The sequence below is a fragment of the Lethenteron reissneri genome, chromosome 23, assembly GCF_015708825.2.
Source record: "Lethenteron reissneri isolate LAM-NWPU_2019-01 chromosome 23, ASM1570882v1, whole genome shotgun sequence".
NCBI classification, from domain to species: Eukaryota; Metazoa; Chordata; class Hyperoartia; order Petromyzontiformes; family Petromyzontidae; genus Lethenteron; species Lethenteron reissneri.
Window position 1 is genome coordinate 5,236,081 of NC_083801.1, and position 27,066 is coordinate 5,263,146.

At 43.2% G+C, this 27,066-nt stretch overlaps 1 protein-coding gene across 3 annotated transcripts in view; it reads left to right on the plus strand.

Annotated features, from left to right (window-relative positions):
* Positions 1-27,066, plus strand: part of LOC133345872 (retinoic acid receptor alpha-like) — a 262,449-nt gene that overhangs the window by 209,333 nt on the left and 26,050 nt on the right. For all 3 annotated transcript variants that reach the window (XM_061556935.1, XM_061556936.1, XM_061556934.1), the window contains 2 exons: positions 8,575-8,716; positions 20,221-20,381. In XM_061556935.1, coding sequence (XP_061412919.1) covers positions 8,575-8,716; positions 20,221-20,381 — 303 coding nt within the window. The remainder of the gene's footprint in view (positions 1-8,574; positions 8,717-20,220; positions 20,382-27,066) is intronic.

Sequence of the window (27,066 nt, forward strand, 5' to 3'; positions counted from 1 at the left end):
TTTCTCTAACAGTCACGGTTGGTCTGCAACAAAAATATGAAGCCAATATTTTTTTTACACGTGTGCCAGTTCCAGAACAGTGGCAAACAAGAGTGTTGTGCATTTGCTCAGGTGGTTCTGGCAGTGTTCGTTTCTCAGGCCTAGTTATTTGATGACAATGGACTATGTTTAGTGGAATTAGGATGAAAAAAATGTTGATTCATAATGCACTGTATTAATACTTTAATCCTGCAAAGAATGGATTGTTATTTTTTACACTCATTTTAGTTAATAAATACTAACGTCACTAATCTGAACCATTTTACGATATGACGGGCTCCTTTAAAGTGGCTATTCCTCACGCAATGCAGATTGAGATGGTGTTGATCCTTCATTAAGTATTATTACCTGTTAAAATCATAGCCCATTGAAACAAATACCAAGTTCCATAGACAGAAGTATTTCTTTTACAAATGAATAATCGTGATTTAGTTGGGCCTGATCATGAATTTGCATACTATTGGGCAGTGATCATTATTTTAACACCATGAGCCTCGGGAACAATTTCGCAAATGAATATACAATACCGTATGGCATATCCACTGCAATTTACACCAACCAAACTCCACGTGCGCTATGCTGGTTTGCTTTACCCATGGCTTTGGTTTGCGTCTCGCATTTAGAATGGGCAAAGTGCTGTAAGTTACATTGAATCAACCGCAGTGGGCAAAGCCCTCTGTTCAATGTAGGTGGCGTATAAAGAGGGGAGGAGTTTCGATTTAAAGCTTTCGTGACTGCAGGGATTCATCTTCTTGGTTCTTTCGGTAAAGTCACGTAGAATGGAAATAATAAAATAATAAAATTTAAACATAATAAAATAATTCTCACGACGTTTCGGCCACGACGCAAGCAGCCGTCCTCAGGTGGAGAGCAGGCCTGTCGAGTAGACAGAGTCTGTTGTGGCCGAAACGTCGTGAGAATTATTTTATTATGTTTTATTTTTATTATTTCCATTCTACGTGACTTTACCGAAAGAACCAAGAAGAGGGGAGGAGTTTTTTTTTTTACTTTGTGTACTTTTGTGCCAACTCAGTTAATGTGTCCGGAGGAGCAGATATGTGAAGGTCAGGGATCTATGCGATGTTGTCCTGTAATTCTAGATTTGAAGCTTTCGTGACTGCAAGGATTTATATTCTTACTTGATACAGCTGTCGGGCTGTGACGGTTCCACCTGAAGACGGAAGCTTGTGTTACTTCCGAAACGTCGTGATTTTTTATTGTATTTTACTTTTATTAATTTTAATGTTTTACCTACGTGACTTTACCGAAAAAACCTAAGAATATGTTGTCCTGTAACTTTGCTGCCATGATGACCGGCCAATCGGCGAGCCCTTTTAAGCCTGACAAGAATATCTTAAAAAATGGGCTTAGCAAAGTTTTGCCTTGAAGACCACCGTGCGACTTCTCCAGTGTTGCAGCCCCGTGACAACCCTTGCCATGGGGAACAATGTTGCCTCTCTCTTAGCGCACTTAGACTTGTTGCTTGGACAATATAAACGCGTTTGTTTCTGAATCGTATTTCATAATATAGTGTATCTTGCATAAAATATCACGTTAACAGATGAACGTGTACTGTTGTTGCTTAATGTGTTGTATTGATTGAGTATTTGTTTGACTATTTTACAAAAAAAAATTACTTTTAGTCTCAGTGGTCTCCAACTGGTTTTAAATCAATAATATCTGTTCAAAATGTTTAACATACAGTCGTGTAAGTAAAGCATCTACGTAACGTGAATGGTTGAAATAATTGCGATTATACATACTTAAAAAGAGAACATCACGTGAACAGCCATTCCTTTAAATCGTGCAATCCAAGTATCACATCTTTAAGGGGTTATCAGATCCTTTATATGCCCTGAATACTATGTACACAGAGAAGGTCTTAATCTCCAGCCCTGGAGTGTTGGGATGGAAAGACAAGCCCAGCTGGGAGGGTTAACACAGCACGCTCAAGCAGCTTCTTCCTCTTGTTTGTTTACGCTTAAGCCCTTCTCGGGTTTCCCACATGCCACTGTGTGAAACCCCATATGCCCCTGCCAGGATTAAATCCCATTGTTTCCTCATACAAGTCCTCCTATTGCAGAGCAGAGTATCTTTGCAGGGATTTTGCCCTTTGTTTGGCGATAAACCACGCAGGCTGAAGAGCCCTCGACCGAATGCAGAGTAGACTCCCATGTCCACGCGTCTCCCTCCTCCACCCTATGACTCCCAGCAACAAAATTATTATTCGCGTGACATTTTGTCACAATATTTTAAACAGATTCCAAGTCTTCTCCTCCGCTATCTTGCCTTTCGTTGGAGCTTGTGGGGCGCCGCGGTGGGCCGAGATGTGAATTCCCTCGCCCGGTATGCAAGAAGGTCGCGGGTTCGATCCCAACCCTGACGCATGCTGTATATTTGGTCGTGTGGATATTCTCCGCTCACTTCGGGTTTTTCCCCCTCCACATTTACAAACATGCGTTTTGAGAATTGTTATTTGCCCACTATACATTTCCACGTGATAAGCCACTTAGTTGAGCTTTCATTTGTGATAGCCAGGTGGCTTCTGTTGAAGAGCTATATAGCTCATTGGGCCTTACCTGGTAAAATAAAAATACTGTAGTTTAGTTTGTGGTGGTGGCACGTTGAGCAATGCACAGCAGCAGGCTACTTAGGGGTCACATGCCTGACAATATTTATTATTACCCAGGGCACCACTGTCATCCTGTGCATTGCAATTGGCCTGCTAGTAGAGGTTTTTGTGTCCTTCTGGTAGTTAAACACAGGGTGGTGGTCTATTTTTTTTGGATACCCCTCAAAAATAATAGGGAGACATTTCAGAGAAAACAAGATTTATATTTTTTAAAGGCTCTGCATTTCTCCCACTATTCTGAATACGACTTGATTACATATTTTAGAACACGCTCCTCCGCTCCCACGATATTCAACCACATACCTGTTGAGCAGGAAGTCAGAGAGGGGGGTCATTATAAATGTGGGGTACCTGTAAATGGATCGCTGTGTACGTTGCTACATCCGGAGTCCCACAAATCGAGACTAGGGACATTTTAGCCACATTTTAGATGACTCCTCGTGATGGTGCCTACCTCCTGTGAAGGGGAGGGGGTGGAGGAGGGAAAAGGTATGGCGTTTAGGAGATTTAGGGGATATGTACATGTGTGTGTATTTAAGGGTAATTGCATGAGTGTATTTGTCTTTGTGTAAGTATATACATATGCGTGTGTATACAGTATATGTTAGAGAGAGTGTATACCTATGTAATTACTGTATATGTATGGGTGTATATATGCAGGTGCGGACACATACATAATAGTGCCGAGTAAATATCCAATTAAAACAGAACTAAACAATTTTATTTTACCAGGTGAGGCTCGCTGTATATGTCTCTTTTTCAGAAGCGACCTGGCTGCAGATAGTTTACATCGTGGCTTGTCATGTGGAAATGTATTACAGGCAAATAATCTAAACGCAAGTTTCTAATGTGGAGGGAAAAGTCGGAGGAGCCAGAGAAAAATTCACGTGACCACAAGGATAACATGCAAACTTCAAATATACAACAGGCGTCAAGGTCTTATCGAACCCAAGACCTCCTGCATATCAGGCGAGGTAGTTAAAATCTCGCCACCGCAGCACCCCAAACTGAGATTTCAATTGAGATTTCAACTTGCGACTATCCAGATGTATTAATGATATATAGGGTTAAGGACCATTGTGTTCTCAGAGATAATTTTACATACTTACATGTTATGTATGTATGTATGTTGAACTTCTTTCGCACCGTACGTAGCCTACCGTGCAAACTTGCAGCGGCTAATTATAAAACATCCCATTAAACTCCCCCCGCCATTTGACACGATGAAGATTGCACATTTTTCAACTCGAGAGAAAGAGGCGTTGATGAAGACTTGCCCCACGTCTCAACCAATAGACATTTCAATAATGAAGTCACAGCTGTAGCTTTGAATGGCGACTGCTACTGTGTGGTCAGTGGGGCCCTGTGGAGTTGAGGTGGGGAGTGATTGTTGGAGGGACAGGGTGGGGCTCAAGTCGATGGGGGGGGGGGGACGAGGAGGGGGGTGGGATGGCACCGGTGCCAGGAAAAGCCACTGGCAGGGATTATAATCAGCAACTGTTTTCACATCAGCTGGTGCTCGGCAAAGGCAATTATCTGCTTGGAAATTAAGCCAAGCTCCACAGCTCCACACAGAGATTAAGGAGCTATTTAATAAAGAGATTAAACGAAGATAAGCCGCAGGGAGAAGGTCTAATTGAATCGTGCAGGGCTTAAGCCATAGAGGTTGAGTCTCCATGTCCTCTGTGATAGCTTACAATTAGGTTTAATTGTTCTATCGCATTTAGATCACTTTTCTAAGCATGGCCATCCCAGAATAAAAGTATCGGAGTGCATTAATGGCTCTGTTCATTGAATAAGTCTATCAAATTGTTTACGACTGGATTCCATGAATGTTCTTTGGAATCTTATTATATATCTTTAAAGGGCTTTGCTAAATGTAGCCAAAGAAAATGCGTATCTGTTGGATGAATCTCAATCTAGAAGTGTCACAAATAGAAAAATATATATTATCTTGGCATGTGGTTTGCTTCTCTGGTAAACTTTGGCACATACATACAAAACCCTCACAGGGGAAATTAAAACGCAAAATATTGTTCTGTTATAGAAATAAATTATGTTTCTCCTTAACTTTTCAATGTCAACTTGGTGGAATGGAGTCGCGGTGCACTGATTTGCTTTCCTGCACTATGAACTGGGCTGCCTGAGTGTGATTCCCGGCCATGGCTTATGCTAATGGCGAGTGGTCATCTGAACGAGTCCTACTCTCTCCCCTTTGCCAGCTCATGCTGACCAGCGTGGTAAAGTATGACCATCTTCTTGGTTCTTTCGGTAAAGTCACGTAGAAGGAAAATAATAAAATAATAAAAATAAAACATAATAAAATAATTCTCACGACGTTTCGGCCACAACGCAAGCAGCCGTCCTCAGGTGGAGAACAACGCAAGCAGCGGTCTTCAGGTGGAGAACAGACTCTGTCTCTCGACAGACCTGTTCTCCACCTGAAGACGGCTGCTTGCGTTGTGGCCGAAACGTCGTGAGAATTATTTGATTATGCTTTATTTTTATTATTTTATTATTTCCCTTCTACGTGACTTTACCGAAACAACCAAGAAGATGAATCCCTGCAGTCACGAAAGCTTTAAATCGAAAAGTATGACCAGTCAATCGCAACGACTGACACGGCATGGGGATGCCTTCATTCAGCGATGTATTGACAATAAAATGTATATTTATTTACAAACGTGTTGCGTCCACCTTCACGCCAATCGTTGTGGCATTTTCTTGGTTCTGTCGGTAAAGTCACGTAGAAGGGAAATAATAATATAATAAAAATAAAACATAATAAAATACAATTTTCACGACGTTTCGGCCACAACGCAAGCAGCCGTCCTCAGGTGAAGAACAGGTCTTTCGGAAAGACAGCGTCCGAATGTTGTGGCATTGCGATGTAGAAACGTTCCTCGGGTAGTCTGGTCCACGTTTTCCATTGAGCTTTACACTTTCTTTTAAATGAAAATCATTGTGTTGATTGCTGTAATCTGTATAACAAGACAGGCTGCCTTGTACTTTCAATAAAGGGAGTTATGCCCCTGGTATAACTTTGTCTTGAGAGCTTGGCTTGGATGTGCAAGTGGAAAAGGGGTATTAGATATTAAAAAGCACAAAGAGAAACACTCCTGACTTGTCACAATATAGTCCAGAAGGATCATCGGTTTGTGTTGACCTCTGACAGAGGTGTGGTATCACTGCCACTGTTCCCATCTAGCTGACTGAATGTAAAAGTTATACAAAATGTATAACTTTGTCTTGTGAATGTTTCCCGTTCATCACAAGGCAATGAGTTGCGCAGTTTCCTCTGAGCGATACCTCAATATGTCTTAAGATGAAACTGCCATCCTCTTGTTAAACGTGTCAATAAAAACACGCATTGATTGGCACTGCTTGTAAAACAGAACGAGCTGTTCAGGTGCACCCTAAACTAAAACTAAACTATTTTTTATTTTGCCAGGTGGGGCCCACTGAGCGATATAGCTCTTTTTTTCAGAAGCAACTTGGCTATCACAAATGATAGCCCAACGAAGTGGCTTATCAACGTGGAAATGTATAGCAGCCAAATAAATCTTAACGCATGTTTCCATTGGAAGAGCTCAATGGCTCTTTAAATCGCAAATGAGACTTCCTAACCCAGAACAGTTTTTTTGCGTGTAAAAAAAAAAGTTGTCTTGAGAAAAGTATCCAAAGGCATCCTTTTTGTTTTTCAAACTTAAAGTTAGAATGCAAAAAAAGCATTGTTCTCAGAGAGGACCCCAGGGATCATTTTATTTTCTGTATGTGTGCTCCCCTCAAGAAGGTGCATTGGGTTTGTTTTGGCAGTGATATTCAGATTCTGGTCCTGGTGGGCCTATATTTTATATTAAAAAAGCACCATGCCGATCGTTATTTCTTTTACATTTAACAAACGCATGATTTACCAACTAGAATTGTAGATTTGTTCTGCATTTTAAATGACTGCGACACTTCACATCATGCGATGTATCATCAGGAATAAGACGAGGTTTAGATTTACACGGGTTTGGAATGTGACCAGTTGTGCTTCATTTAAATGTACCTCTCCTGGCAATTATGTTCACTCCTTGTTAACAAACATGATAATCATTGCCTTTGTTTATACATCTATATATAAAAGGGAAATTTGTGAATGTGTGTCTGTTCAAAATGTTTAGCGTACTTCCCGATATGCAACAAACTTGAAATTTGGCATGTGGGTAGCTTCCAGACTGTACACAAAGTAAAAAGTATAAAAATAGACTTTTGTATTTTGGGGGGAGGGGGGGGGGGCACAATAAGGGATATATTTTGCACGCCAAGTGAGCGGTGACGTCACATCTGTGATGTCACCCGCATGCGGCAGCGTCACGCAGTGTGCCTGCTGACGTCACGCACCCCCCACCCTCTGGCGTAGGCCGCGTATTCATCTAAGACAAGAATCCAAGTCCCGGGCGAAGCCGGGTAGTAAAGCTAGTGTTCTATATGTATCGAGTTAATGTGTCAACATGTTTGAAGATATTGCGACATTTTAATTAAAATCCTGATGGTTAAAAATGTTTCATCTGAAAGCACCACTACTCCGTAGTAAAGTATTGTTGATTTGCAGTGCTGCTGCACCCTCTGTCACGTTTACCACACTTATATTGTCATTGTCCCCTACGAACAAATAGTTTGATGTAAAACAAATAAACTTGAAAAATAGCTCTTGGCCATGTCCGTTGTGAACCTTTCCTGTAAATGATCAAACTAGTATCTCGTAATCTAAGCCTCTCTTCCTCACGTGCAATTGCCTGTGATTGCTTGCAACAGGTCCGGACACTTAGACTTTGTCGTTGCTCTGCTGGTGGAATCTGGCTGTTAGTGGTGGCTGTGCACTTTTGTACTCGGTGAAACCCCCCTAGAACACGATGAACATGGGAGCGGTACCAAGGGTTCACGATGCTACGAATAACTCGCTGTCTGTGAGGAACAAATGGTCTTCGGAGACTCGTGGAAGAAAACTCGTGACGACCATTCTTTGCACATGGAAAAGTCGGAGAGTTCAATGGGTTTAGCCACACAAGGAGAGAGCCACTGTCAATGAGATGGTGAAAGGAGAAAAGTTGATAATTTGTATGAGTCACATTGTATAATAAAAACAAAATATAAATAATGAGTACCATGTTACCTTTTGTATGAATTTACAGTACAATATGCAATGCCATGACCACATTGCACAGCATACACTCGTATTGCAATGCACATTATAAGCTGCGTGCAAAGAATGCTCGGAATTTGTGGTAGTTTAGGACAAGAAACTTATGAGTTTAGAAAAAAAAAACGATGGTAGCAAAGCGTATAACTAGCAAAAGGAGTTTGTGTTGGGAGGCACACGTGCAGCGCAGCGGAAGAGGGAGGTCACCCAGACGAGCGTAGGAATGTGCACCTAAGAGGTTGGCAACAAGGGTGCGGGGAGGGGGGGGAAGAGATCTGTAAGAGCAGAGCGTCAAGTTTGGGTGTTGATTGATTGCTGCTCAAGTTTATGGAGAAGTGGTGGTCAGGTGTTGTGTGGCATGTAAACAGCATCAGCCTTGATTACCGACTGGTCTCTTTGCAAGGATAAATAACACACTTTGTTACGAGCAAACACACCCTGAAAAAAAAAAACACAACATTCCAAAATGGAAAAACATTTTCGAAAATTTAATATAGATGAATACAAATGAAAGTATTATTTACAATTGCTACGTGTGACTTGCAACGGCCGTCTTGAGCTTTCGGAGAAGGGGTGGTGGTGGGGGGTGCAAAACAACATAACAAAGACCCCCCCCCCCCCCCCCCCCCCATATAGCCTTGAACAGACTGTTGGGGCAAGTGCCGTTAGTGAGCAGCACCTCCTGATCTCATGCGCAACAACTGGCTTCTGTCGGCAGGGCTTCTTCCGCCGGAGTATTCAGAAGAACATGGTGTACACCTGCCACCGTGACAAGAAGTGCATCATCAACAAGATAACGCGTAACCGCTGCCAGTACTGCCGCCTGCAACGCTGCCTTGAAGTTGGCATGTCCAAGGAATGTAAGTACTCGATACTGTTTCATTCTGATTTAAAGCTTTCGTGACTGCGGGGATTCATATTCTTGGTTCTTTCGGTAAAGTCACGTAGAAGGGAAACAATAAAATAATAAAAATATAAAACAATAAAATTATCAGGACGTTTCGATTGCAACACAAGCAATCATCATCAGGTGTGAAAACCTCAGGTGTGAAAACCTGTGGAGAATTTTATTGTTTTATATTTTTATTATTTTATTGTTTCACTTCTACGTGACTTTACCGAAAGAACCAAGAATATACTGTTTCATTCATTGCAATGTCTTCTATCGACCAGGTAAGAGTCCATTATTGCCACATTTCCATTGGGGAACAGCACCAAGGCCTGGGTTTCTTGTCTCATGCTCCACGAGTAAACTAAAACTATATAAACTATTTTTATTTGACCAAGGAAGATCTGAGCTCTATTGCAATTTTTTTCAGAAGCGACCTGGCAACAAATTACCACTCAAAGAAATGGCTTCTCATGTAGAAATGTATAGTAGCCAAATACTCTTAAACACATCTTTCTAAATGTGGAGTGAAAAACCGGAGGACCCGGAGAAAAATCCACGTGACCACGGGGAGAGAGACAGGCGTCAGAGTCGGGATCAAACCCACAGCCTCCTGTATACCTGGCGAGGTGGTTAACATCTCGCCACTGCGGCACCCCTCATGGTGCCTGTATGCCCCATCGCTTTTCACCTTCTCTCCGACCTCCCTTGCACAACCTGGAGGTGGCTGGGCGGGGGGGGGCCCTTATGTTTTTCACAGTGCATTGATTGTGGCCGATGACGAAAATGTTTGCCACTGTGCTTTTAACAGCAGCACAGCGCGTAAATGTAAGTAAGTGACGACACATGTGTCTCATTTCTGCCTTGCCGCTGTGACATGGCAACTGATGTCAGGCCCGGCCTTTGTGGTTTGGTTTGAAACGAGGATCTCGGTGCCTCGGTTCTGAAACTCGAGGGTATCGGGCTGCAGTGGTAATTACTACTTTTGGGCCCAACAAGTATCGCACCGAGGATAATGTCCCACTGACCATGGCAAAGAGACATTGCTCCAAAAGCCCAAACCGTTTGTCTCCTCCCTTTAGCATTCAGGAGCACTAATGTTTGAAGAGAGGGGTGCTAATGTTTTCAGGCTATGCACCAAGTAAAACAGAGCGAGATGTTAAGTAAGTGATAAATGGGGCATTGAGTATAGGCGCTGTTTAGTTTAAGTCAATGTGGAAAACCTCGTACGTAGTTGCTATAGAGCAATAGCTAAGAGAGAGCTTTCCCAATATCAGCCAGAGTGGAAAAATGTTAAAGGTTGTGGTAATCCCGTAATGTTATTCATTTTAGTGTGTAATGATTTTCATCATTGGAACCTCCTTTCCCAGTAGCAAAATATGATAATTGTTTTTTTACCCTTTTATCTGGCAACAAAACTGACTAAAAAATGTGTCAGTTTTGTTGCCAGATAAAAGGGTAAAAAACCAATTATAATGATTTTCATGTTATGTAGCATGTACCAGTTGATTACATTTAACAATTTTATTTCATTTGTAAAATCATTCCAAGAACAAAGGAGAAATGTTCATGTGAGCAGCTTTGGGTTAATACGGGAATAATAGCATAGGGATTATATGACATGACCTACAGTTTCAGCATCGTGCAGTAATATTTAAGCTTAAATACATTCAGTGTAATTTAATTTGAGGAAATGAATCATAAAAGCTATCAAGTAATTGCATTACTTGTAATATACAAAATATGGGATCGCATTACCTTGTTTACAAAAATTTTGGTCACCCTTAATAGATGTATTCCTTTTCAAATCCTTAACCCAGCAACGAAGAGTTAAAATAATTCATGAAACAAGCACATCATGTCCAGTTGGTGCACATGGGGAAAAAACCCAAGGTTTTGAGTTGAAGAGTGCCCAACATTTTCACGTAAAATCACGAAAAACCCCTTCTTCATCGGAGCATTTGCATGCTGTTAAAGATGGTGACGGAGAAAAATCATCGCTGCTGAAGAGCAAATTGGGGAACCTGAACAAGGGCTGCAAGGTTGAGCAAAAGATAAATACGAGCAAAACAAACGTCTACATCCACCAAGTTCGCCGAACATTTGAACGTATCCGTTGGAGGGACACGGCTGGAAAACATCGGAGCGCCTGTGTATCCCAGGGCAGTCACTGAAGGCAACCGGAAAAAAATAGTGAAATAAAGAGGTGGGTGAGACCAGGCTGTGGAGGGCTTTTAAAAAACTTGATGGTGAAAAGCTACACACGGTACCCATGTGCCTAAAGAACAATTCTTTACATCAGTTGTATATTACCTCTCGTGAAATATACACATTGGCAAGCAACATTTAAACAAAAGCAGAAACTTGCAGAGAGAAGTGTGGAAAGGTGCAGGCTTTGAATTACACTGGGAGGCAGAGAAACACATGGATGAGAGTGTACACATGTGAGCGACACAGTGTTAACTTGTGAAAAGAAAGTTGTCCTTCGGCATGACACACCATCCTCGGGACGGATGAAAGCCTGTGGTGGAGACTCATGGCGGAGTTGCAGCCAAAGAAGGGGTTTTTCGCCTGAAGCACGTCCACAGCGGAGATGGAGCAATGAGATCGGCTTGTGGACGGGAGCTCGATGGATAGTATCATCATGTGGCCTTGAGAGCTAGTGAACTTGGGGAGGCCTACATCAAGCAGTGGATAGATCGTGGCTCATGATGACAATCACTTAATCATGAGTCATACATTTTAGCACTGCAGCATGGTCGAAATAATTTAGTTTCCCCAGGGTTCCTTAATATATACTGTATGACCACTTATTTTTAAATTATAGCATGAGCATTTATACAATGTTTTAAGTACATGGTCAGTGAGGTATCTCAAGTTTATATATATTTTAAACTTTGCAAAGAACAATAACAAACAATTTAATTTTGCAGTATGAAATTTACAACGAGTGCACAAAACAAAACAAACACTGCACAGTGTCCCTTCCTAAACCCTGACGCGGAGCCCTGGGAGAGAACGCATTTAGCGCGAGCAAAAGGACGCCCCGTCCCGCACGTACAACAGAACTGTCAACGAGTGGCACGGCGGATAGATTTCCTTTGGGCATTGGGAGAAGGGCAGTGACGCCAGTGAAATACACAGGGGCAGTGTCAATGCATAAGCACCGTTGTGTCCTGGGAATGGCCCCCACGTCCCCTTCGCTGGTTCGGGGAATGTTGTGACGCGAGCGGGCTGCACGCAATCAGGAAGCCGCTCGCCGAGCCACACGTAGCGCTTGCTTCACTGGGAAAGATGAGACTGAACAGATAAGTTTCTATTGCCCTCCTTGGGGGACTGCCTTTGAGATCACACAATCTAGAAGGGCGGATGGGAGCTGGGCTTATTTTCTGGCTTTCTGCCACGCTGCTAATGTATATTTGTGTGCGATGAGAGCAGTGGCGCCGCGGTTGGTGCACTTCGCCGTGAACCCAGTGACCTAGGTTAGGTTCTCGACCATGGATTACATCGGTGGCGAATAATATCCAAAACCTGCTTTGGGACTCCCCCTAGGTTGGACTTACTTTAGGGGGTGTTTGCATAAGCTGTTTGAATACCACTATGCGCGTGTGTGCAAGAGAGGATAGCATGAACTTCAGAGATGTGTGCGCGTGCTACCATGTGTTTGTATTTGTACAAGTGGGGAGCAGTGGCGGAGTGGTTAGCACGCTGCGCTAAGAACCCTACGCGCTGCGCTAAGAACCCTACGATCAGAGTTCGATTCCCTCGCACGGCCAACACTGGTGACGATTATCTGAACTGGTCATGAGCCTCCCCGAGCTTCGACTCGGCCTCAAATGAGTACCTGGTGCGATGTGTAAACGTCGCCACTCGTTAGACAAAGGCAATAGTCGGGCGTGGTGCTGGCCACCCACCCCATTGTGTGCCGTCCTGGCTTTCATAGTTTCTCGCTAACAGCACTTGCCTCAACAGTCTGTTAAGGCTATACGGGGGGGATCTTTGTCTTTTGCACAAGTGCTTGTTAGTACACTACCTTAGTACATTTCTTATTTGTGTGTGCATGTACTTGCCAGCTATGTTTATAAATAGTGCTGAAGTCACCAGGGTAAACAGATTTTTTTTCCCTCGTGTTTAGTTTATAGACTAGATTTTTGTGATAATGGTGCAGTGTTTAGTATGCTGTGGAAATTAATTATTATATATGCCTAAGGTGAGTGGCATTGTTGTTTGCTGTAGTAATTCATTTATATTTTACTGAACCTATTTCTAAAGCAGTAAAATTATCACATTGTTAAGACTGACAGTTCTCAAACTTAATAAGTTAGATTTTCTATCTTTATACACGAGTCAAACATTCTGCGTCCAAATGTAAATTAGGTCATTTCACAATAATAATAAGTAGCACATTTAATACAATAACGTGAGCCTGGACTGTCGGCTAGTAAGTGGGTGAGAAGTTGAGTAGTGGCTAAAATAGCAGACTAGTGCCTCCCCTTGCTTGGATTGAACTTGAAGCCACTGACTTTTTGGCATAAATAATTGCCCTTTGCTTATCCAGGAAAACCTCACCATTGCCTAATTTCCACGACCATTCAAAAAGTATACCGGAACCAGACTGGGGCCTGAGCTGTACAAGCGCGTTTTTGCGTTCATATAATGATCAAACTGAGCCTGGTTCTTTCGGTAAAGTCACGTAGGTATAAACTAAATTAAATCACGACGTTTCGGGCGCAACACAAGCGTCCGTCATCAAGTGGGACAACCACAGCAAGAAACAATTGCTGAAGTGATAGGTACGACATTAGGTATGGTGTCAGGACCCCAGCAATTGTTTCTTGCTGTGGTTATCCCCCCTGATGACGGACGCTTGTGCTGCGCCCAAAACGTCGTGATTTAATTTATTTATTTTCTACCTACGTGACTTTACCGAAAGAACCAAAGAGTATGAGCCTGTTATTTAACAGGTAGGCCCGAGCTGTGTTGAGGAATCCCCCGCGTTGAATAATAATAGTTCAATTTATAACGTGCGCAAATCTGCGGACATAACGGCCGCAACTCAAGAGGTGCAGAGCCAAGCTCAGAGTCGCTCGAAAGCGCGTGGTTGTAGAGGTGAGTTGTTAAGTCTCTCTTGAAGGAGGCGATTGAGGTGATGCTGCGAATGTGCAGAGGGATATCGTTCCAGACTGTTGGGGCTGCCACCAATACCCGCCTAGAGTACGGCTGACCCTCGAGACTGTCATGCCATCTTGAGGTCACCAGGCCAGTGAGACGCTCGCTCCATGACATCACTCGCCTTGCACTGCCCACCCAGCCATTACAAAAATGCGCATTTCGATTCCACGTAGTTTAAGCGAACAATGCGACACGGTTAAACTTTGTGTAAAAATATATATTTCTTAAACATCGCTTGGCTACGACCTTCTCCCCGCGCGACATCCACCGATGTTTCTGTCCGGTGAAGTTGTATACCCCCCCGCCCCTGCCCCCCTGGCTCGGTCTCTTGAGAGGGAGGAGAGACCGGACGTGTGGAGAGGGAAGGAGATGTGGAGACAGAGCCTCCCATATGCACAGAGCCTCCCATATGCACATTGGGCGTAGGGGGACGTAGGTGCTCCCCCCCCCCCTCCCCCCCGGCGTTGCGGTGGAAGAGCCAAACCCTTTTCCAGGCCATTCATGTGCAAGCGAGAAAGCATTGAAGCGATGTGAGTCTCACTGTTCCTTTTCAGGAGGGACCTGAAAACGAGCAACTGAGCGTTTTGCATCACATGTACGCTCGTGCGGAGTTCGGGTTCGTGAAGGGGGAAGCCAGAGACCTGTTCAGAATATCACTCGCCACTGATTTTTGCGCCATGGTCGGGAACCCAGGTTGCTGGTTTCAGACCGCAGGGCATGGACCCCTTTGTGTCACTGCTCCCCCCACCTCCCAGTTAAACAGCAGTAAATTTAGATTTAAAGCTTTCGTGACTGCAGGTATTCATATTCTTGGTTCTTTCGGTAAAGTCACGTAGAAGGGAAATAATAAAATAATAAATATATAAAGCAATAACATTTATTAAATATAAAACAATAACTTTTTTTTTCCCTTCTACGTGACTTTACCAAAAGAACCAAGAATATGAACAGCAGTACTTAAACATTAATCTTATACAATACTCGTTTATGTTTGGTGTACATCTAATCCCAGTCAGTGGGTCTAATCAGCCTCTATTTCCTCCCAAGTCAGACAAGTGGTTTCCACTTTGTGTAAAATCGACACTGGTCATGGGGGCACTTGGCCATGCCATAGATTTGCGGGAAATCTGCCAATCCCTCTCAAGAGTGCTAACAGAGATGAGTGCCACCCCATTGCTCCATGTGATCATGAAAGCACTTTGATTTCGAATTCCCTTGAACAAAATGGTTCTCTTTAAGGAAAACAATTTGGAATTTCAGCTATTAATCACGCAAGCGTAATATTTAACCATAGGCTTTTTTGTAGCACTATCCCACATCTGGCGGAGCGGAGGGGCCAGGTAATACCAAACACATGTGTCGACCTGGGGATAGAAATAGCTTCCTGTGCAATGAACACTACCCTCTGGGTGAACTGTGCAGGCATAATGCTCTACACCTAATTTACCCCCAAAAACTATAATCATACCGGAGAACATAACAGACTGCAATCAGCAGGTAGTTGTTTGATTTATTGTGCACTTTAATGCACTGCCCTCTGTACTTCAACATGAATCAGTATCTGTAATCGGAAGCATGTGTGCCATTTCATTAAGAATATAAATAACAATTAAAGGCAAGCCCAAATGAACAGAACCCATAATACCCCCAATATATTTTCAAGGCGTACCGATTATAATATGTATATTTCGATTTAAAGCTTTTGTGACTGCAGGGATTCATCTTCTTGTTTTTTTTGGTAAAGTCAGGTAGAAGGGAATAATATGTATATTTAAAATGTACAATTATATGTAAAGACTTAGGGCTGTGCTAGCAGAAGTACTGTTTACATAAACTTAGAACTAATGCTCACTGTTAAGCTGGAAACAATATATTGTGGCAATTTAGCCAATTGTTACGTCATAGGTTTATTTCTACCGTGTACATATGTATATACATGAAATACGCATTTTATCATGTGCCCATTGAAACTACTTAATGGTACGGTATTTGTAAAGTGGAACAACTAATTGTGACATGCCTATTTATCGTGCCGGGTAGACAGGCGACTGGGATGTTTCAACTCCCGCGCCGGGAAATGGGTTAGAACCGATGATGGTTCCAGATTGTAAGTCCAATGCGCTAGCCATGCCTTAACGACAAGTTCCCGTTCAAAGTTGGTATGTATGAAATATTCAAAGCCTGCAGTCAGTACATTGCCATCTGTTTTTTTTTTTTTACCAAATTGTGCTTTACTTTGGCACACGCCCATCCACCGAGGCCAGGATAATTATTCGGGCCGTAATTTAGTGCTGCAGGGGTGAGGATAAGGATCCAATCCAGTTAAATGCAAAAGGCCTTTTGGGCAACTTCCAGGCAGCACTAATCTCGTGCTGTAGTAAAAACTACGAATGCTCTGAAGAATATTGCCGTCGCCAATCGCAACTAGTTTCGGTGCCCCATGGGGCATGGTAATGGATGTGTTAATGGATGCACCATAAACATTTATGGGAAACAGGAGATGGTTAGGGTTAGGGACAGAGGTAGGATTACTGAATGGCTGCAGCATTTTCTCAGAGCGGCAGTATTTCGCACACCCATTGCCTCCAACCGCATGATAGTTTTCCATCCATTTATACTGCACCTTGTATCTAATTTTTTCTCTTATCCTTCTGTACAAAAATGATGTGTCTGAGGATAAGAATTTGTATGTATTCACTGCTGAAATGCAGCAGCATCTCAAAACAACTTACAAATATATGGAAACATACAAAACATAATTGGGCATTAAGTTAGTCCGTTTGTTCCAAAAACGTTACCTTTTTTAAGGGAGCCATTATGGTAATTATTGCAAACACGGGGAGGGGGGATGTTTTGTCCATTGGTCTGGCCATAGACGACACCGATATTTCCACGATAACTACAAAACCCTAAACCAATCGCCACACAAAAGTTTACCACAGCTTACCAGCAACGCTAATGCCCTGGGAAACATTGGCTCAAAAACAAGCAAAACAACTTCATAGTGCTGCCTGTACATGGGGGGGGGGCAGGGAGCAAAGAATGGGCGGTGGGGGGGCGCAAAAGAGAGTATGGATGACGCACGTAAATGGCACGTGTGTGCAGGAGAGGTTGCAGCACCTGCGTAGAGTGGGCGGGGGGGGGGGGTGCCGGAAGGGGGCTGAGGAGTGGCATGCGCTGCTAGCGTGCTGGCGGGCAAGAGTGCAGGGGGAGGAGGGGGCAGGAGGAAGAGGGGCATGCCCCCACTCTCAAACCCCGTCTACTATTTAATCACTATCTTTTTGGTTTCAGAAGCGACCTGGCCACAAATGATAGCTCGACAAAGTGGCTTATCACGTGGGGAATTATAGCAGCCGGAATACTCTAAATGTGGAGGGGATAAAACTGGGGGAACCAGAGAAAAATCCACGCGACAGGCGTCAGGGTTGGGATCTAACACAGAACCTCCTTGCATACCAGGCAAGGGAGTTAACATCTCACCACCTACTCCTTCAGAAGCAGTTCTGTGATATTTCCTTCCACAGACCGTTCTTTGACCTGATGGTGGGGTGATGGACAATTGGGATGAAATTGGGGGTGGGGGAGACAACAATCGGCCGTGATTAATCCACTGCTGGAAGGATTAAGGCCTGCACATGCCTTCGCCCTCGTGGCTCCTCGATGCAAAACTCATCATGCGCTGTAATTTGATATTCTTACCTAGAATGCTTCTCAACAGCAGATTGATTGACCCAATAATTCAGCCTCTGCTGCTGTACCCTTGCTTGTAGAGACCCTGCTATTGAATTAAATGCACACATAAACTATTGTCATCATGTTGTTTTCTCTTTACTCATTTTACTCTTCCAAAATGTATGGAAATGTTTAATATCCAATGCACCGCCAGTCAAAAAAGTCCAAAGTGCACCTTCAAAAACGCCATGGGAAGTATTAATCTCCATCAGTTTCCCTGAGGCGATGGTGGAAAATCCACATTCACGTGACGGTGGCCAGTCTCTCCATGCCACGGCAGCTGTTAACTTCCCACAAAGAGACGATCCCAGAGGGATAACTACTGAGATTACTCATGACCGTGATTTGTATTCCTAACTTTCTGATTGTGAGCCAATGGATGTAATTGCTGTGCCACCAGGCTGGATACAAATTTAATGGACAGAGCAGTTTCATATTTTATGCTGCCAGTTTTTTTGTTCTGCCATAAATTAATATCTGTTTTTTCTCAACTCTCCATAAGGTCACAACCCTTTCATACCATAATCATAATGAGGAGGCATGGCCATAATAACTTGATTATTCCATATGGTTGGAATAAAAAAAGAGGGCTATTTTTTTGCAAGCCTGGGGTCCAGATGCTTCGTACGTACCCCAGAGCACACAAAGAAAGAGTGGTGGGTGGGTGGGAGAGAGTCTGCAGTGGGCTGGGAGAGAGAGCGAAGGAAGTGGCCAGGGGAGTTGGCGTTTTGAAGACAAGGCAGGGCAATGGCTAAATCAGGACTTCCGGAGAATTAGGCCACCATATTTGTGGTCACAACGCAACTGGATTTCACCCAAAAATGTCAATGTTTGGGTGATGGATACACATGTGCAAGGCAATTTGTTGACTCAAATTGTATCTGGAATGGTCGTCTGTGGTTTTGAGAGTGCTTAAGTCACATTTGGAGGATTTTAAGTTGATGTCTTTGTATGGGAGGTTGACTGAGCTGCTCATTCTTCTGAGGTTGAAGTAAGCAATCAGTGATTGCTCTATAGAGAAACAATATCGGAATATGGAATGTCTACCATTGGCCTATGGCCATATACTGAGATCAGCACTCCGTCTTGCTTATTTAACCTGGTAGACGCTAAATTTCCATTTAAAACTTTTGTGACTGCAGGGATTAATATTCTTGGTTCTTTCGGTAAAGTCATGTAGAAGAGAAATAATAAAATAATAAAAATACAACATAATAAAATACAAATTTTCACGACGCTTTGACGTTTAACTCGTACTTAAGCTTGCTTCGGTAGGTGCAGATCACGGATGAGAGCCTCTTTGCAAGAGCATGGCTATCCTTAATATTTACTCAGTGGCACAATAAAAAAAGTTAACTTTGTACGTGCAATCTGTAAAGGAGGCTGTGTTTTCGTTGAGTACGTGTGAAGGATCGAGGGAAGCCAGGTTTACAAGCTCTGGAGTGGTGTCCAGGGGTCAGTTACCAAGTGGGAAGGCCTGCAGTCTGAAAGTGGAATCCTCGGGAGGGCAGACATGGGGTCGTGTGTCCACTGTGCAGCAGCTGCAAGGTCTACCAGAGGGAAGCGTTAGTGCGGTGATGTGTGGGCATCAATGGTATATGGGGTGCGGTGGCGCAGTGGTTGGCGTGCTGCACGACGAACCCGGCGACCCGAGTTCGATTCCTGTTCGGGGCCAGTGACGAATGTCTGAACTGGTCCTGGGCCTCCCCTAGGTAGACTCGGCCTCAAATGAGAACCTGTTACGGCGTGTAAACATCACCACTTGGGAGACAGAGGGCCAGGCGTGCTGGCCACCTCCCCGCCCCGTTTGCCGTGCCAGCCTTCATTGGTGCTCGCTCTCAGAACTTGCCCCAAAAGTCTGGTAAGGCCAAAACAGGGATCTTTTTGCGTTTGTTTGGGCATGAATGGTCTTGGTCAAGATGACCGCTTGACCTTCAGTGAGGTATTTAGCCCTTTCCCGTTCCGATGACGTACGTGTACATCATCAAAACGGAACGGGAAGAGAAACTAAAATAAAATAGCTTCATCGTTACCGACACTCCTACAAGGCCTATGCGGGAGGGCGTGGCACAGTTTGGCACGAGCTTTCATAGAGTGCGGTCGTGTCACGACAGTTCTCTGAGGTGAGTACAGTACAATGTCTGTAAAAGCAACAGCGCTGTGCTTCTTAAAATAAAATGAACGCTAACCACTTGCGCGCTCCGAGATTCAGAGATTCGGAGGTGAACGGGACCCACCCTGCAACTTGCAGACGTCTCTGAACGGAAAGGGTTAACTGCAGGACATACATCGCTGCACCTGGCAGAATGTGAGGGGATGGGTCTGCTAATTGAATTAGCGATCATTTTAATGCACATATCACACTGAACAAAAGCCAAGCTTTAAATGTTTGCGAAAACTCAGTGTTAAGAACAAGTTACGTCACGAAAAAGCCTCTGTACAAGCGTGAGATATCTTTCCAAACGACATTAAAAGCAAATATCGTGGCTTCACAAGACGTCTTGGAATGGGAAAGGGTTAATCTGCCCGTTGGTGTGCGCGCGTTTTTTGTCGATGTTTCGTTGCGAGCAGCGGTGAGGAATGACCGGAGCAAAAAGAAGAAGGAGGTGGTGCGACCGGAGTTGCTGGAAATTCCTCCGCCGTGTCCCGAGATCGAGGACCTCATTGACCGCGTGCGCCGTGCCCACCAGGAGACTTTCCCATCGCTGTGTCAGCTCGGCAAGTACACGACGGTAGGTGGACTTGGCGCCCCTGTCACTGAAACCTTCCATTGACTTGCATCCCACTGGGATATTTGCACAGGGTTGGTGTACGGTGATTTTTCTGCAATATTTTGCTGTCTTTTCTTGGATTTTCTGTTTGCACTTAGTCACTTTAAGATGTTTTCTTGTTTGTTGCGGTTGCACCTGATTCAAGAGCCGAATGGCTCACAGGGCTATACCTAATACATGAACTTTGAACTTTTGCTCAGTTGGACAATTGCAGTCCTGGTTGGCTGATCTTATTTTCTTAAATGACGTTTCGAGGATCGTTACGTTATATTTTTAGAGTCAAAAGTCAAATGATCTCCCTGATTTATACAAACAAGTGGGGCTGGTGTGAATTCCACATTGCTGTGGCAGGGCTCTGTCTCTTAGCAAGAACCACTGATGGATGCCCACATCGCAAACCTGCGTTTATCAACCCAAGGGGTAAGAGAGGCTGAGAATGCCATGACCTTTTAAACTCAACTGTGAATTATACTCTTGCACCGCGACGCACTATTCGGTGGTATGATTTGGTCAAAGAGCTGGTGTCATAGTGATTAATACTATATTGAGAATGTTACTTTAAAATAAAAGTTTAACACCAATCGGCAATAATTCTCAAGGAGCAGCAGCAAGTTTTCCGCAGAATTCGCGACACCACTCCAGGTAATGAATGAATACAACTCATTTCCTTCATCATGCCCTTGCATGTCCATGGTTCCGGCATGGGTCTGCCCTAGGTCCACCCACCCTAACGTGAGCATCTGGCATGATGTGTACATTTCAGCACTGGAAATGAAAATACATTCAGGGTTGAATGTATGAACTCTTCATTGCAAACATGCATAATAACAAGAGGAACAGGGTACCTGCTTTTTTAATGAGAAATATGTCGTTAAATAAGGATACCCTGTTGCATTTGCTTGAAAATGTCAATTTGAAAAACACAATGTGATCCAAAACATCTCGGCATATGACTATAAATAGGAAGTGTGTGTATAAAACAGACGATATTTCTGCTAAGTTTCTGCCCGTTGTGAGCACTGCCCATTGATATCATTTTACAAACCCAGGTGGCATTGACCAAACCCCTTTGACCCATTGGCATCACGTTCTGTGTTGGCTTTAATAGGTACGCTCCACCAGCACACATGTCCCTTTGCTATACAGGTCTGTCCAGCAGTCTGTCTCATTGTCACTCAACTCCAGTGCTCACTACACCCCGCGGTGCAGCCTTCCTTAATTACCAACCACACCATGTGTGCGCAATGTGTCGCGGCTTAATTTACATATTGATGGAAAAGATTAGCAATTACGTAAAGCTTGCGCGCCGTTCGAGGTCATTAGCACCGGAGTTTGGAAGAAAAAAAAAATCCCCGTCTCTCTTAACGGTTGCTGTGTGAATCTTGCGGAAACGAAGCTTCAAACACACGTGCACCTGTGCATATCTGCACATCTGACCTCCAGCAACTTTTGCCGTACGAACAAGCGGCAAAAAGATTTAGATTGCCCCGAAAAAAACATCTGAAAGGTAAAAAGAGACCGTTGCTCAATCTGGCAATTGTTTTGGTCATTATGCCCTTAATTATCAAGCCTGATTAGAGCCCCTTTATGATGCCATATGTGGGAGTACACCAAAGTAGCTGTAAAATAAAATAAAAACCCCGCACGCATGTGGGGATAGCACTCGCGTGGCCACTACAAATGGGTCCACAGCCCAGTTTCTTTATTTGTCTTCACTGTCATTTCCTGGCGACCTTCACAGCCCCAACGGTAGTGCCCCGTAGTGTCGCAGGACGGAATGAAAATCTGGATTATCCACCAAAAGCCACCTCCACACACGCACACACACCAGGGAGCAAGATTTATTCTTAAACATTAATATAACAGGACACTGTACATTACATATTAAAATATGTTAAGGTCGACTTTCTAAAAGGGAACACTCGGGAGAGTTTGGAAGGTTTTTAATGTGAATTCGGAGGAGAGTTATGAAAATAAGCTGGGACGGAGAGAAAAACAAACAATGTTACTGCTCCGTCTGTCGGGAGAAGAAAGTGAACGCATTCGATCTGTTGTTAGGAAGAGCAAGCACATCTGTACTGGGCACATAGCGAGAGGGAAAAAGGGGCTTGCTGAAGGAAGTGATTGAGGGAATATTTCTTTCGGAAAAGACCAAGAGGGAGGTGAAGAATGGCGTTGTTCGACGATGAAGGGCACGGAGGCAGATGAACAGAGCAGTGGAAGGCAGAGGAACGTGGAGGTCTAGAACTGTGCCTCGCAATTTTCTATGGACAAGAGCGCGTGACGATTGAACAATTGCTGAAATGTTCAATTATGTGAATGTGAAAATAATATACGTACAAGATGTACTATATTTTCCACAAGTACATGTAAGCTCACTTCATTATGACACGCGGAACATAACCCTCCTCGGCAAGTTAGGCGAGACTTTTTTTTTTGCTTGCCAGACCCCTAATCCATCACGGCACACTGCGCGCACGCTTGAGGGTGCAACCCCGTTCAGGACATCGTGGTCGCAAAGCAACCCACTGATTTATGAGAATCTCACTAACCAGTGTAACAAATGTACGTGTTATATAGATCAGCTAAAACAACTATCTTATAATGCTAATTGTATGAATAATACATTTCAGTGCAGAAAGACCCCACCTGCAAATTTCTCAATTGGAATTATGCATAGCGACGTCGCCTCCCCCCCCTCTCTACTGCAAAAACTTGGCAGGTCCCTGCTGAGAATGAGTGTTGAGATTCAGTGAGGCTTTCCTGGGTAAACACGTGGAATAATAAAAAAAAAACATGAAGATTTAAGCAAATGTGTTAGAGCAGCAGTGGTTCTCAAAGTGTGGTCTGCGATGGTCGGCGGGGCTGCGATGCAAATACAGGTTGATCCGGACAATAATAATGACAATGTTTACACCTTTTGTTTCGGGCATGAATTCATCCTTTTAATCATGATATTTAATTTAACAAAAAAATGTAAGTTAGGTAAACTACCCTGATTTAAACAACCCTAACCCTAAGATCTAACAAAAAACCTTATACCTGTGTTAAAAAAAAAGTTTTGAATGATCCGGCAGTTTGAATCATTTTTATATGAGTGGAATTTAGAGAGAGAGAAGTGATTGTGTTTTGTCACCAGGGAGGGAGGGGGGCTGGGTGGTCCGCGGACCAAAAAGAGGTTTGAGAAACGCCGGTGTCGGGGCAATCCTTAAGTATTTGTGAAAAGCCCGTGCCCTGAAATGATTGGTGCGTTTTTGGGAGACAGACTGTCTGGCCAAGAACTCATTAAGATATTTTCTTTCAGCACTTATGTGCATCTGTTATTGCTGTGTTTGATTCAATTTTGTAATTAAGTAAGCTGTGCTATTACAAATGCAGTGTTAACCCTTTGAAAAATGACTGCCTTGCATGATCATATAACCCAGCTGTTTTACATTATGGTGAATGTCCACATGATGTAGAGCATATTAATCAGGTTTGACCTGCCATTGGAAATGTCCGGAGGTTCAGAGCGAGTCTAATTTGGAATCCCGGCTACATTTCTGGCTTTTACTTGTATTTGCAATAAACCATCTCATTCATTATCCAGCCTCTAATTTAGCCTTTCATGAAAGGTGAAAGATTTCAAACTGTCTTCTACGTAAGTCGGCTAAAGAATACGTGTTTAATTCTTATAACCGGGGCAGGCTAGCACAGGATTACGTTCCTTTATCGTGCATGGGATGTTAGCGTAATACTTAAGTTAGTCTTAATTCCCCCAGGACATTTGTCGTGGTGATCTCAACACTTGAGTGAGTCTGAATGTATGTGTAAGAGCACGAGTGCTCTGTTTACCCATAAGTCCTGAGAGGGGGTTGATGTAACAGATAGCTGGCATCCGGAATATCCCCCCCCTCGTAGAAGACATCGCTTTTGTCCGATGCTATCGGCAAGAGTTTATCCCCGTTCGTCTCTCACGCTCATTCTCTCCGTCGTTGAGGACATCAGAGATGACCATAATTTCTTCTCTTATGAGTACTGTAACGTCTCACCCTTTTAATGTAGTTTCACAACTACGTCCTCACTTGATTAATACCACCACCTGATCTGCATTAAAAAATTGTACCATACTGTCGAGTACAGAATATTATTTACGTGCATTATTTTGGCGATTTGGAAAAATTGCTTTGATTTATGCCGTTTTCGATATTCGTGTTGATAATACAGCCCTTTGTCACTCCACTGCTGGATGACGGCCTTCCCATACCCTCGCAGTCATGGAGGTTTGGCCATACTGCACGTGGTTTAGTTTGTGTTGATGTAGCAGTCACTCTGTGAATGTAACAGAAATGGTGTCGCCACATCACGGCAGAAGCCACCTCATGCTTGTGAGACATTGTTCTGAAATATGTCACGGTAGATATGTTCAGTTTGAAGTTGGTTGTAACCCATTTATGCAGTGTAACTCCACGAGATATGTCCCTGCAGTCTGGGGACATTTTGTGATGAAAATGGACATTGGATTTGATGGCTGAAACATGTTCTGGCTGTGAATGTCACCTCAAAAACATCCACACCCATAAATCCCCTTCTCCTTTAATGCAGCACTTAGAAAAATAATCGCCTCAATGTTTACTGTACATTTCCTGCTTTAAAAGCCTACCAGTACTCAAGCAAACCTTTTGATATGTGATCGTGGCTTTGCAGCATAGAAGCAAAATCAACCTGCTATCATCGTTCATTGGACCATCTGTTGGCAAAAGCCCCTCTTCCTTCACAGCCAGCGCGCAGGCCGTGACATGTTTGCATTTGGGCATTTTATTCCCTGCGACTGCCGCGCCGTCTGATGTGTGGCTCACATTGTGGGTGTGAGCGGCATTTTCATTTTTTTGTGTTATTACTACAGGTTTGTGCCCCCCCCCCCCCCGCCGCCGGTTTGCGATCAAAAACTCCCTCTGTGGTTTTTAGTGAAGAGTTCTCCCAGGCAGCTGCAGAGCTTTTAGAGGGCCTGCTTTGTTTTAATGCCTGGTGTTTGTTTCACTTTGGAATGCACTGTTGGTTTCTCAGAGCGTATCAAATAGTGTTCCTTGGCTGCTGTACAATTCGCCAAAAGAATGTGACCAAAGTTTGCAAATGCTCTACGAATACATTGGACTATTGGAAAAAAATATATATATGTGTATTGGTGAATTATAATACAGGCCACAAAGTATGGCGGTATAAAACAATATGTATGATGGCGAGCCTTAGAAAGTAGTATAAAAAACCCTTCCAAATGATACGCATTCCTGGCGCTTGGTTTTCTGAAACAGCAGTTTGAAAACCATCTGGAATGTGATGAAAGATGGTCATGGAGTCAAGTAAAATATTAAATTTCCTTTTGATCACTTAATCCATCACTTTGTTGTGGAATGAAATGTTTTATATTGTTATAGGGTATATGAATTCATAATTTGGCTCCAGAAATATTTTGTAATGCTGATGTCACATACTCAATATATGCATCTATGTAGTTGTGGGTGTGAAGAATAACCCCTTACATATGGAATTAGAATTAACGATGCATTTTTTGGTTTGAAAAAGCACATAAGAATGAATGTAACTGAGCTAAGATGTTAATTTGTACTTTCTAATCTTATTGTTTGCTTGAAGGTTAGTTTACAATAAGAGGCACACTATTATATGAATATACTCACTGAAGTCATGATATCATTTCCAATAAAAACAAACATACAATGCTTCATTGAGGCACAAGCTTAAATAAAAAAAAATATAGTAATTTTCCCATAAGTATTGTCTACACTCATTAAATGTGATCATTAGACTAAACACTATCAACGTTGTCAATCCGAGAGGTTAACACTCTAATGTTTGCGCTCGGTATGAAATTGTATATTGTGTTTTTCCAAAAATTTGAATAAGGTACGAAAACATAGGTAGTTGAAGCATTTGAGAGTTTTCGGCGCAGGGTTTGAGGCATATGAGGAGGAGGAGAGGAGCACTTCATGGCACAGTCTGGCAAGAAATCACGACCCGCAGGGCGAGGCGAAGGGAGGGAAGAGTAACACGAGCAGGTTAACCAGACGGGGAATAACGCGGGCAGACTTCAGAAGAGGGCTCGCTGGTCACGGGCGTAACAGTAGAAGAAGGCAACGGAGCAAACGATGAAATTGGGAGGGGAAAAAAAGTGGACCTGGCTGGATCGTAAATAAGAATAACAACTCGTGAGTGGAGTCTGTCAAACCGTTTTAGTGCCATCTTTGATGCACTGCCCATATGTGAAAGCAGCAGTTCAATCCTGAGCAAAAACTGTGATTTGTAGATAGGAGTTACTACTTGCTCGGCATATTTTGCACATTAAGGAATTCTTTTTTAAGAGGTGCCCTTTCATGATGGAAATAATTTTCAGATTTCAAGATCGTTTGAGTGTAAGGGGTGCCAAAATGTAGTTGAAGAGGAATAGAATTGACAGTGAGTGAACGTGTAATTTTTTTATACTGGCTTTGAAGTATTTTACATCATGAGAGTCATTGTGGTTCTTTTCAAGAATCGGTGACGGGTCAGGAGTGAGTGAAGTAAAAGAACATATTCAGTCATACTGTGGCTTTGTGATGCTTTCCACTTGAGTTTTAAATGCAGAAAGAAATTAATATGCAGTCTTATCAGT